General features: G+C 46.2%; 1 protein-coding gene across 1 annotated transcript in view; it reads left to right on the forward strand.

Moving 5' to 3' along the window:
* LOC311128776 (alsin-like) overlaps positions 1 to 9,947 on the forward strand; it is a 119,841-nt gene extending 109,894 nt beyond the window's left edge. The window contains exons 31-35 of the mRNA XM_084161019.1: positions 4,601 to 4,646; positions 5,488 to 5,549; positions 5,828 to 5,977; positions 7,692 to 7,788; positions 7,950 to 9,947. Of these exons, the coding sequence (XP_084017145.1) occupies positions 4,601 to 4,646; positions 5,488 to 5,549; positions 5,828 to 5,977; positions 7,692 to 7,788; positions 7,950 to 7,988 (394 nt within the window). The 3' untranslated portion in view covers positions 7,989 to 9,947. The remainder of the gene's footprint in view (positions 1 to 4,600; positions 4,647 to 5,487; positions 5,550 to 5,827; positions 5,978 to 7,691; positions 7,789 to 7,949) is intronic.
* Positions 9,948 to 13,059: the final 3,112 nt, after the last annotated feature.

Here is a 13,059-nt window from a genome sequence, read left to right on the forward strand (position 1 = left end):
CAATGGAAACAGGATGCACCTGAGCTCAATTTTGAGTCTCATAGCAAAGGGTCTGAATAGTTATGTAAATAAGGTATTTCTGTTATTTATTTTTAAATTAGCAAAAAAATCTAAAATCCTGTTTTCGCTTTGTCATTATGGGGTATTCTGTGTAGATTGATGGGGATTTTATTTTTATTTAATCCATTTTAGAATAAGGCTGTAACGTAACAAAATATGGAAAAGTAAAGGGTCTGAATACTTTCGGAATATCCAGAGCGACTTACAATTGGTGCATTCATCTTAAGATAGCTAGGTGAGACAGCAACACATCACAATCGTATGAAGAACCTATTTAACTGAACAAAGTATTTATCAGCAAAGTCAGTGCTAGTAAAAAAAAAAAAAAAAAAACTCAATCAAGTGCTGACCGCATTACCTCCCTAGAGAATTATCTTTGGTCACAGCCGTGTATATTCCCCCTCAAGCCACGACGCCTCTCAAGGCTGCATTTATTGTAGCTGGGGACTTTAACCTCTACGGCATCGGTATATGGAACGGTTGAGCTAACGTGCGCGTATGTGATTAGCATGACTGTTGTAAGTAACAGCAACCTTTCCAGGACATAGACATGTCTTATATGGGCAGAAAGCTTACATTCTTGTTAATCTAACTGCACTGTCTAATTTACAGTAGCTATTACAGTAAAATAAAGACCATGCTATTGTTTGAGGAGAGTGCACAACAACACAAAATGTATCACGGCAACTGGCTTGAAACATTCACCTCTGAAGGTAAATAATGTACTTACAGTGGGGGAAAAAAGTATTTAGTCAGCCACCAATTGTGCAAGTTCTCCCACTTAAAATGATGAGAGAGGCCTGTAATTTTCATCATAGGTACACGTCAACTATGACAGACAAAATGAGAAAGACATTTCCAGAAAATCACATTGTAGGATTTTTAATATATATGGCATTTAGCAGACGCTTTTATCCAAAGCGACTTACAGTCATGTGCGCATACATTTTTACGTCCTGGGGATCAAACGCACTACCCTGGCGTTACAAGCGCCATGCTCTACCAATTGAGCTACAGAGGAATGAATTTATTTGAAAATTATGATGGAAAATAAGTATTTGGTCAATAACAAAAGTTTCTCAATACTTTGTTATATACCCTTTGTTGGCAATGACACAGGTCAAACGTTTTCTGTAAGTCTTCACAAGGTTTTCACACACTGTTGCTGGTATTTTGGCCCATTCCTCCATGCAGATCTCCTCTAGAGCAGTGATGTTTTGGGGCTGTCGCTGGGCAACACGGACATTCAACTCCCTCCAAAGATTGTCTATGGGGTTGAGATCTGGAGACTGGCTAGGCCACTCCAGGACCTTGAAATGCTTCTTACGAAGCCACTCCTTCGTTGCCCGGGCGGTGTGTTTGGGATCATTGTCATGCTGAAAGACCCAGCCACGTTTCATCTTCAATGCCCTTGCTGATGGAAGGAGGTTTTCACTCAATCTCACGATACATGGCCCCATTCATTCTTTCCTTTACACGGATCAGTCGTCCTGGTCCCTTTGCAGAAAAACAGCCCCAAAGCATGATGTTTCCACCCCCATGCTTCACAGTAGGTATGGTGTTCTTTGGATGCAACTCAGCATTCTTTGTCCTCCAAACACGACGAGTTTAGTTTTTACCAAAAAGTTATATTTTGGTTTCATCTGACCATATGACATTCTCCCAATCCTCTTCTGGATCATCCAAATGCACTCTAGCAAACTTCAGACCGGCCTGGACATGTACTGGCTTAAGCAGGGGGACACGTCTGGCACTGCAGGATTTGAGTCCCTGGCGGCGTAGTGTGTTACTGATGGTAGGCTTTGTTACTTTGGTCCCAGCTCTCTGCAGGTCATTCACTAGGTCCCCCCGTGTGATGCTCACCGTTCTTGTGATCATTTTGACCCCACGGGGTGAGATCTTGCGTGGAGCCCCAGATCAAGGGAGATTATCAGTGGTCTTGTATGTCTTCCATTTCCTAATAATTGCTCCCACAGTTGATTTCTTCAAACCAAGCTGCTTACCTTTTGCAGATTCGGTCTTCCCAGCCTGGTGCAGGTCTACAATTTTGTTTCGGGTGTGCTTTGACAGCTCTTTGGTCTTGGCCATAGTGGAGTTTGGAGTGTGACTGTTGTGTCTTTTGTGGACAGGTGTCTTTTATACTGATAACAAGTTCAAACAGGTGCCATTAATACAGGTAACGAGTGGAGGACAGAGGAGCCTCTTAAAGAAGAAGTTACAGGTCTGTGAGAGCCAGAAATCTTGCTTGTTTGTAGGTGACCAAATACTTATTTTCCACCATAATTTGCAAATAAATTCATTAATTAATAAATTCCAAAATCCTACAATGTGATTTTCTGGAGAAAAAAAATCTCTATTTGTCTGTCATAGTTGACGTGTACCTATGATGAAAATGTCAGGCCTCTCTCATCTTTTTAAGTGGGAGAACTTGCACAATTGGTGGCTGACTAAATACTTTTTTTCCCCACTGTATAAAATATATTTTGATTTGTTTAACACTTTTTCGGATAATACATGATTCCATATGTGTTATTTCATTGTTTTGATGTCTTCACTATTATTCGACAATGTAGAAAATAGTAAACATTAAGATAAACCCTGGAATGAGTAGGTGTGTCCAAACTTTTGACTGGTACAGAATGTAAGAATGCTGTTCATTGACTATAGCTCAGCATTCAACATCATAGTACCCTCCAAGCTCATCATTAAGCTCGGGGCCCTGGGTGTGAACCCCGCCCTGTCCAACTGGGTCCTGGACTTCCTGACGGGCCGCCCCCAGGTGGTGAAGGTAGACAACAACACCTCCACTACGATGATCCTCAACACTGGGGCCCCACAAGGGTGCGTGCTCAGCCCCCTCCTGTACTCCCTGTTCACCCACGACTGCGTGGCCAAGCACGCCTCCAACTCAATCATCAAGTTTGCAGACGACACAACAGTAGTAGGCCTGATTACCAACAATGACGAGACCGCCTACAGGGAGGAGGTGAGGGCCCTGGCGGAGTGGTGCCGGAAATATAACCTCTCCCTGAATGTCAACAAAACAAAGGAGATGATCGTGGACTTCAGGAGACAGCAGAAGGAGCACGCCCATATCCACATCGATGGGGCCGCAGTGGAGAAGGTGAAAAGCTTCAAGTTCCTCGGCGTACACATCACTAACAATCAGAAATGGTCCACCCACACAGACAGTGTGTTGAAGAAGGCGCAACAGTGCCTCTTCAACCTCAGGAGGCTGAAGAAATTCGGATTGGCCCCTAAGACCCTCAGAAACGTTTACAGATGCACCATTGAGAGCATCCTGTCAGGCTGTATCACCTCCTGGTACGGCAGTTGCACCGCCCGCAACCGCAGGGCTCTCCAGAGGGTGGTGCGTTCTGCCCATCACCGGGGGCACTGAGCAAATTGATCTCAAAACAAATGCATCTACTCAGGACCACAGCTGTAAACACAGTCCAGTTCAAAGTGAACGGCCCATATATGGCAACAGTCTATTTACACATAGGCCTGCTGCAGCTCTGATTGGTTATGGGGCACCAGTCTGTGTAGAGTACGTGCTGAGTCCTGCACTATAGTATCCTACTCCGATGCGTTCGGCCTACAACAAAATCTCTTGCATAGTTGGTTTTGTTTCAGTATGTTGCATTGAAGGTGGCTAGTATTGCGTTGATTCGATCACAGTTGCCACAGTATAGGGAGACGTTGATAGTGTTAACTAACAGGGAAGATTCTAGGAAGTTGAGTGAAGTTCAATCTCCTGCTTCTCTCCCGGGCTGATATTTATTCTGCGCTCTGCAGCGGCAGTCTCGGGCAAGCAGCTTAGAGGTTACATTGTGCCCAGCCCTAACACACACACACAAACACACACACACGCACACGCACACGCACACGCACACGCACACACACACACACACACACACACACACACACACACACACACACACACACACACACACACACACACACACACACACACACCCTCTTACAGCTGTATCTACTGAGCAGCAGACAGATATTAAACCAACATAGTGTCTTGTTAACTACACCTCTCTGCCCATTTCTCTGTACACTGATCAGTACAGTAACTGATCCTCTGTACCTCTTTATGGTAAAAACAACCTTCTGTGATTATCTCAACTTTCTGTGATTGGTAATGTCAACCTTCTGTGATTATCTCAACTTTCTGTGATTGGTAATGTCAACCTTCTGTGATTATCTCAACTTTCTGTGATTGGTAATGTCAACCTTCTGTGATTATCTCAACATTCTGTGATTGGTAATGTCAACCTTCTGTGATTATCTCAACATTCTGTGATTGGTAATGTCAACCTTCTGTGATTATCTCAACATTCTGTGATTGGTAATGTCAACCTTCTGTGATTATCTCAACATTCTGTGATTGGTAATGTCAACCTTCTGTGATTATCTCAACATTCTGTGATTGGTAATGTTAACCTTCTGTGATTATCTCAACATTCTGTGATTGGTAATGTCAACCTTCTGTGATTATTAATGTCAACCTTCTGTGATTGTCTCTCAGGAAGTTCTGGCCTGTTTCCGTGTCTGTGTTGGGAGAGAAGCAGCAGGTGGGTTCTAGATCTCTACTCTCTCCTTATGTGACAGGTCTCTCCTGCATCTCTCCAGTCTTCTTAACCATCTCTTAGAATCGCTCTTGCATTAAACCCATATGTAACTCTTTCTGTACTTTGTAACCTTTATCCTCATGCAGTTGAACCTCTTTAGCTCTTCTAGGAAATCTGTGATCCTTGATCCCCCGAGGAAGCTTGAGCCCCCAGGGGAAGCTTGAGCCCCCAGGGGAAGCTTGATCCCCCAGGGAAGCTTGAGCCCCCAGGGGAAGCTTGAGCCCCCAGGGGAAGCTTGATCCCCCAGGGGAAGCTTGATCCCCGGGGAAGCTTGATACCCCGAGGAAGCTTGATCCCCCGGGGAAGATTGATCCCCCGGGGAAGCTTGATCCCCCAGGGAAGCTTGAGCCCCCGGGGAAGCTTGATGTCATGAGATTAATAACAAACAAACCATGTTACTGTGTTACTACAGGGGATGTTATGTTAGCTCCCGAGTGGCGCAGTGGTCTAAGGCTCTGCATCGCAGTGCTAGCTGTGCCACTAGAGATCCTGGTTCGAATCCAGGCGCTGTCGTAGCCGGCCGCGACCGGGATAGTGGAGGGAATGGCCGGCAGGGATGTAGCTCAGTTGGTAGAGCATGGCATTTGCAATGGCAGGGTTGTGGGTTTGTTTCCCACGGGGGGCCAGTATAAAAAAGTCGCTCTGGATAAGAGCGTCTGCTAAATGACGTAAATGTTATTGTACCCTATTTTCCCCCAGAGGTTGACCTTTCCCCCTCTTGATATTTCATTTTCCACTTGATAAATGCCTGTTACTCAAACCTCCGATGTATTTCTGCGATTAGGTCCTTCCCAGCACCAAAGATGCTTGCTTTGCTTCTGCAGTGGAGACCTTACAACAGATCAGGTAAGGGACGCTCCAGTGTGATGTATTACAGTTGATCCGGTCATATCCCTTAGGCCAGGACGCTCCAGTGTGATGTATTACAGTTGATCTGGTCATATCCCTTAGGCCAGGACGCTCCAGTGTGATGTATTACAGTTGATCTGGACCCTTATTTCCTTAATAGGGATATATATATATATATATATATACTTTCACAATTTTGAAGGCAGATATAGTATTGTATCTTGTATAAGTCTTCTCTGTCTCCTTGTGTGTGTTTGTTTGTTTACCCCTCGCAGCACCACCTTCACCCCGTCAGACAAGCTGCAGGTGATCCAGCGTACCTTTGAGGAGCTGACCCAGGAAGTACATGCCCTGCTAGAGGGGAACTTCCTGTTTTCCATGGACGACCTCTTCCCTCTCTTCCTCTACGTCGTGCTTAGAGCACGGTAAGGTGGCATCACTACTGACGACAGGTGGCATCACTACTGACGACAGGTGGCATCACTACTGACGACAGGTGGCATCACTACTGATGACAGGTGGCATCACTACTGATGACAGGTGGCATCACTACTTACGACAGGTGGCATCACTACTGACGACAGGTGGCATCACTACTGACGACAGGTGGCATCACTACTGACGACAGGTGGCATCACTACTGACGACAGGTTGCATCACTACTGACGACAGGTGGCATCACTACTGACGACAGGTGGCATCACTACTGACGACAGGTGGCATCACTACTGACGACAGGTGGCATCACTACTGACGACAGGTGGCATCACTACTGACGACAGGTGGCATCACTACTGACGACAGGTGGCATCACTACTGACGACAGGTGGCATCACTACTGACGACAGGTGGCATCACTACTGACGACAGGTGGCATCACTACTGACGACAGGTGGCATCACTACTGACGACAGGTGGCATCACTACTGACGACAGGTGGCATCGATACTGACGACAGGTGGCATCACTACTGACGACAGGTGGCATCACTACTGACGACAGGTGGCATCACTACTGACGACAGGTGGCATCACTACTGACGACAGGTGGCATCACTACTGACGACAGGTGGCATCACTACTGACGACAGGTGGCATCACTACTGACGACAGGTGGCATCACTACTGACGACAGGTGGCATCACTACTGACGACAGGTGGCATCACTACTGACGACAGGTGGCATCACTACTGACGACAGGTGGCATCACTACTGACGACAGGTTGCATCAGTACTGACGACAGGTGGCATCACTACTGACGACAGGTGGCATCACTACTGACGACAGGTGGCATCGATACTGACGACAGGTGGCATCACTACTGACGACAGGTGGCATCACTACTGACGACAGGTGGCATCACTACTGACGACAGGTGGCATCACTACTGACGACAGGTGGCATCACTACTGACGACAGGTGGCATCACTACTGACGACAGGTGGCATCACTACTGACGACAGGTGGCATCACTACTGACGACAGGTGGCATCACTACTGACGACAGGTGGCATCACTACTGACGACAGGTGGCATCACTACTGACGACAGGTGGCATCACTACTGACGACAGGTGGCATCACTACTGACGACAGGTGGCATCACTACTGACGACAGGTGGCATCACTACTGACGACAGGTGGCATCACTACTGACGACAGGTGGCATCACTACTGACGACAGGTGGCATCACTACTGATGACAGGTGGCATCACTACTGACGACAGGTGGCATCACTACTGACGACAGGTGGCATCACTACTGACGACAGGTGGCATCACTACTGACGACAGGTGGCATCACTACTGACGACAGGTGGCATCACTACTGATGACAGGTGGCATCACTACTGTTCTTATGCTATCTGAGTGACTCAAATATTATAACAAAATCAATTATAACAAACAATACCATGACTGTCTAGTTTTTTATTTTGGTGGTTGTTAGTTCTCAAAGAAAATGTATAGCTCCATTATCTTCTCTACAGACTTTATAGCTGGTTTTAGTTTGTACTTCATTTAAAGATTTTGTGGCGGCCACGATAATGCATATAGGGTAAACACTGACTCTATTCCCTATATAGTGCACTACATTTGACCAGAGCCCAATGGGGGACATTTCCTTTGTCCCTGTTCTAGGATGAGGAATCTGGCTGCTGAGGTGAGTCTTATAGAAGACCTAATGGACCCCTCTCTGCAGAACGGAGAACTGGGACACATGTTCATCACACTCAAGGTAACACTCTGTACTTTTAGACAGCTGAAGCAAGCAAACACATTTTCTTCAAGAACATTTATTTTTCTAGTTTGGGATGTTTTGATTTATTGATTAGCGTTTCTAAATGTGTTATAAGGATCCCATTGATTGATCTATTTTCTTGGCATGTCCTTGTCCAGGCTTGCTGTTTTCAGATCCAGCAGGAGAAGACCACGTAGGGAAGGAAGTGTACTGCCTTCTACAACGGAGGTCGACCGGGGCGGACCCACTTTCCATCCCGTCGACTCCAGATGACCAGATAGTCAGTCTGGCGATTGATCATCCTGGGCTAAAGACATTTACATTTTTTTACTATTATTTATACAGGGAAGTCCCATTTGAGACCGAAGCCCTGCTTCACAAAAAGTAGCAAAACAATACAAAGTACACAATAAGGAATTAGTGAAACAATTTTAACAATCAAAGGCCGGAGCATGAGAAATAAATTAGAAAAATGTATTTAAGAGATGCAGTGAAAAGGGAGTTCTAGACTTCAGGTGCTGCTGCCTCATGACAAAGGGAACTTTCATGCACCCTGACTAGATTTTATCCTGACTAGCTTTTATCCTGACTAGATTTTATCCTGACTAGCTTTTATCCTGACTCGATTTTATCCTGACTAGCTTTTATCCTGACTAGCTTTTATCCTGACTAGATTTTATCCTGACTAGCTTTTATCCTGACTAGCTTTTATCCTGACTAGATTTTATCCTGACTAGCTTTTATCCTGACTAGCTTTTATCCTGACTAGCTTTTATCCTGACTAGATTTTATCCTGATTAGATTTTATCCTGACTAGATTTTATCCTGACTAGCTTTTATCCTGACTAGATTTTATCCTGACTAGCTTTTATCCTGACTCGATTTTATCCTGACTAGATTTTATCCTGACTAGCTTTTATCCTGACTAGCTTTTATCCTGACTAGCTTTTATCCTGACTAGATTTTATCCTGACTAGATTTTATCCTGACTAGCTTTTATCCTGACTAGATTTTATCCTGACTAGCTTTTATCCTGACAAGCTTTTATCCTGACTAGATTTTATCCTGACTAGCTTTTATCCTGACTAGATTTTATCCTGACTAGCTTTTATCCTGACTAGATTTTATCCTGACTAGATTTTATCCTGACTAGCTTTTATCCTGACTCAGAAATATCTTCATGGTTCTTGCAACTGACACTATTGGGAAACTCCACATTGAGTTTGAATGTGCAATGATTATGTTAACACTGATAGGATAGTGCCAAATCATTCTAATGAAATGTACAGGTTTTAGAAATACATTTTAAAATCATGAAAGACACTGGAACATGTTTATAGAATATTTGGAACAAAATGTATCAGGAGAAAAATATTGGATATATTGAAATATATCAAGTAGTATATATTTTATTGTGATTATATTACAGTCTGTATGGAAGAGGGTGAATGAGTGAGTTGTAACATGTTAGCACTTTGAATAAGGATCAACTAGGGGGCGCTTATATTTGTCCTGTTTCACTGCATGTACAGTTGGGTAACCTGTACGAGGTGTGAAATGGAAAAGTTTTTTGTTGCGTTTCCCACCTCCCCATGAGGCACGCTCGGAGAGGGGTCACGGCCAGGTGTCAGACATTATTGATGGCGACCCTGGAGCAATGAATTAGTTAAGTGACTTGCTCAAGGGCACGTCGGGCAGATTTTTCACCTAGTCGGCTCAGGGATTCAAACCAGCGACCTTTTTGGTTACTGGCCCAATGTTCTTAACCGCTAGCCTATCTGCTGCCCTTAGTATGGGTACTGTGTTAAATTATCTTCGTAGTTTAGACACTGTAGACTGCCTTAAATCAAGACTGCTATTATTGTTAAACTGAATAATCACAGTCAATAGTTTACCATTATAATATCACTAAGAAGTATGTTTCTCATGATTGATCCCTATTTAGATTTGATTTGTGTAAAAACTATGCAACTAACAAAGACTCTTTGCAATGAGGCACACAGATGTGACACAGTCTGGTTAGTAAAGGCCTGGTTTGACAGTCTGGTTAGGAAGGCCTGGCGTGACAGTCTGGTTAGGAAGGCCTGGCGTGACAGTCTGGTTAGGAAGGCCTGGTTTGACAGTCTGGTTAGTAAAGGCCTGGCATGACAGTCTGGTTAGGAAGGCCTGGTTTGACAGTCTGGTTAGGAAGGCCTGGCGTGACAGTCTGGTTAGGAAGGCCTGGTTTGACAGTCTGGTTAGGAAGGCCTGGCGTGACAGTCTGGTTAGGAAGGCCTGGTTTGACAGTCTGGTTAGGAAGGCCTGGCGTGACAGTCTGGTTAGGAAGGCCTGGTTTGACAGTCTGGTTAGTAAAGGCCTGGCGTGACAGTCTGGTTAGGAAGGCCTGGTTTGACAGTCTGGTTAGGAAGGCCTGGCGTGACAGTCTGGTTAGGAAGGCCTGGTTTGACAGTCTGGTTAGTAAAGGCCTGGTTTGACAGTCTTGTTAGGAAGGCCTGGTGTGACAGTCTGGTTAGGAAGGCCTGGTTTGACAGTCTGGTTAGGAAGGCCTGGCGTGACAGTCTGGTTAGGAAGGCCTGGTTTGACAGTCTGGTTAGGAAGGCCTGGCGTGACAGTCTGGTTAGGAAGGCCTGGTTTGACAGTCTGGTTAGTAAAGGCCTGGCGTGACAGTCTGGTTAGGAAGGCCTGGTTTGACAGTCTGGTTAGGAAGGACTGGCGTGACAGTCTGGTTAGGAAGGCCTGGTTTGACATTCTGGTTAGTAAAGGCCTGGTTTGACAGTCTGGTTAGGAAGGCCTGGCGTGACAGTCTGGTTAGGAAGGCCTGGTTTGACAGTCTGGTTAGTAAAGGCCTGGCGTGACAGTCTGGTTAGGAAGGCCTGGTTTGACAGTCTGGTTAGGAAGGCCTGGCGTGACAGTCTGGTTAGGAAGGCCTGGTTTGACAGTCTGGTTAGTAAAGGCCTGGTTTGACAGTCTGGTTAGGAAGGCCTGGCGTGACAGTCTGGTTAGGAAGGCCTGGTTTGACAGTCTGGTTAGTAAAGGCCTGGCGTGACAGTCTGGTTAGGAAGGCCTGGTTTGACAGTCTGGTTAGTAAAGGCCTGGCGTGACAGTCTGGTTAGGAAGGCCTGGTTTGACAGTCTGGTTAGGAAGGCCTGGCGTGACAGTCTGGTTAGGAAGGCCTGGTTTGACAGTCTGGTTAGTAAAGGCCTGGTTTGACAGTCTGGTTAGGAAGGCCTGGCGTGACAGTCTGGTTAGGAAGGCCTGGTTTGAAAGTCTGGTTAGTAAAGGCCTGGTTTGACAGTCTTGTTAGGAAGGCCTGGCGTGACAGTCTGGTTAGGAAGGCCTGGCGTGACAGTCTGGTTAGGAAGGCCTGGTTTGACAGTCTGGTTAGGAAGGCCTGGCGTGACAGTCTGGTTAGGAAGGCCTGGTTTGACAGTCTGGTTAGGAAGGCCTGGCGTGACAGTCTGGTTAGGAAGGCCTGGTTTGACAGTCTGGTTAGTAAAGGCCTGGCGTGACAGTCTGGTTAGGAAGGCCTGGTTTGACAGTCTGGTTAGGAAGGCCTGGCGTGACAGTCTGGTTAGGAAGGCCTGGTTTGACAGTCTGGTTAGTAAAGGCCTGGTTTGACAGTCTTGTTAGGAAGGCCTGGTGTGACAGTCTGGTTAGGAAGGCCTGGTTTGACAGTCTGGTTAGGAAGGCCTGGCGTGACAGTCTGGTTAGGAAGGCCTGGTTTGACAGTCTGGTTAGGAAGGCCTGGCGTGACAGTCTGGTTAGGAAGGCCTGGTTTGACAGTCTGGTTAGTAAAGGCCTGGCGTGACAGTCTGGTTAGGAAGGCCTGGTTTGACAGTCTGGTTAGGAAGGCCTGGCGTGACAGTCTGGTTAGGAAGGCCTGGTTTGACAGTCTGGTTAGTAAAGGCCTGGTTTGACAGTCTGGTTAGGAAGGCCTGGTTTGACAGTCTGGTTAGGAAGGCCTGGTTTGACAGTCTGGTTAGGAAGGCCTGGCGTGACAGTCTGGTTAGGAAGGCCTGGCGTGACAGTCTGGTTAGGAAGGCCTGGTTTGACAGTCTGGTTAGTAAAGGCCTGGCGTGACAGTCTGGTTAGGAAGGCCTGGTTTGACAGTCTGGTTAGGAAGGCCTGGCGTGACAGTCTGGTTAGGAAGGCCTGGCGTGACAGTCTGGTTAGGAAGGCCTGGCGTGACAGTCTGGTTAGGAAGGCCTGGTTGGACACAGTCTGGTTAGGAAGGCCTGGCGTGACAGTCTTGTTAGGAAGGCGTGGTGTGACACAGTCTGGTTAGGAAGGCGTGGTGTGACAGTCTTGTTAGGAAGGCCTGGCGTGACAGTCTTGTTAGGAAGGCCTGGCGTGACAGTCTGGTTAGGAAGGCCTGGCGTGACAGTCTTGTTAGGAAGGCCTGGCGTGACAGTCTGGTTAGGAAGGCCTGGCGTGACAGTCTGGTTAGGAAGGCCTGGCGTGACAGTCTTGTTAGGAAGGCCTGGCGTGACAGTCTGGTTAGGAAGGCCTGGCGTGACAGTCTTGTTAGGAAGGCCTGGCGTGACAGTCTGGTTAGGAAGGCCTGGCGTGACCGTCTGGTTAGGAAGGCCTGGCGTGACAGTCTTGTTAGGAAGGCCTGGCGTGACAGTCTTGTTAGGAAGGCCTGGCGTGACAGTCTGGTTAGGAAGGCCTGGCGTGACAGTCTGGTTAGGAAGGCGTGGGGCAACACAGACTTCACTTTAAGCAAATGATGGTGGACTTATGAAAAAAATGCATTACAAAAAATGTAATAATCATATTACTACACTGCTACTAGACTGACAATTTTAAATTCTCATTATGGCATTTAATTTGCGAGAGAGAGAGATCAAAGTCACATGGCATCATTTCATCATGCATTGAAAATATTGCACTGATACTCCTCAGGGGTTTAGGGAAAGTTAATCTAGGTTAATTTAACCTGATAAAGGCATCGTATTCATACAAAGGGACATTCTGTTCTGTTAAATAAAGAGGGACAGTCTATAGTTTTGATGGTAGGTTTATTTGAACAGTGAGAGACAGAATAACAACTAAAAAATCCAGAAAAACGCATGTCAAAAATGTTATAAATTGATTTGCATTTTAATGAGGGAAATAAGTATTTGACCCCCCTCTCAATCAGAAAGATTTCTGGCTCCCAGGTGTCTTTTATACCGGTAACGAGCTGAGATTAGGAGCACACTCTTAAAGGGAGTGCTCCTAATCTCAGCTTGTTACCTGTATAAAAGACACCTGTCCACAGAAGCA

This window comes from Coregonus lavaretus (assembly GCF_964263955.1).
Source record: "Coregonus lavaretus genome assembly, chromosome: 5".
Taxonomy (NCBI): Eukaryota; Metazoa; Chordata; class Actinopteri; order Salmoniformes; family Salmonidae; genus Coregonus; species Coregonus lavaretus.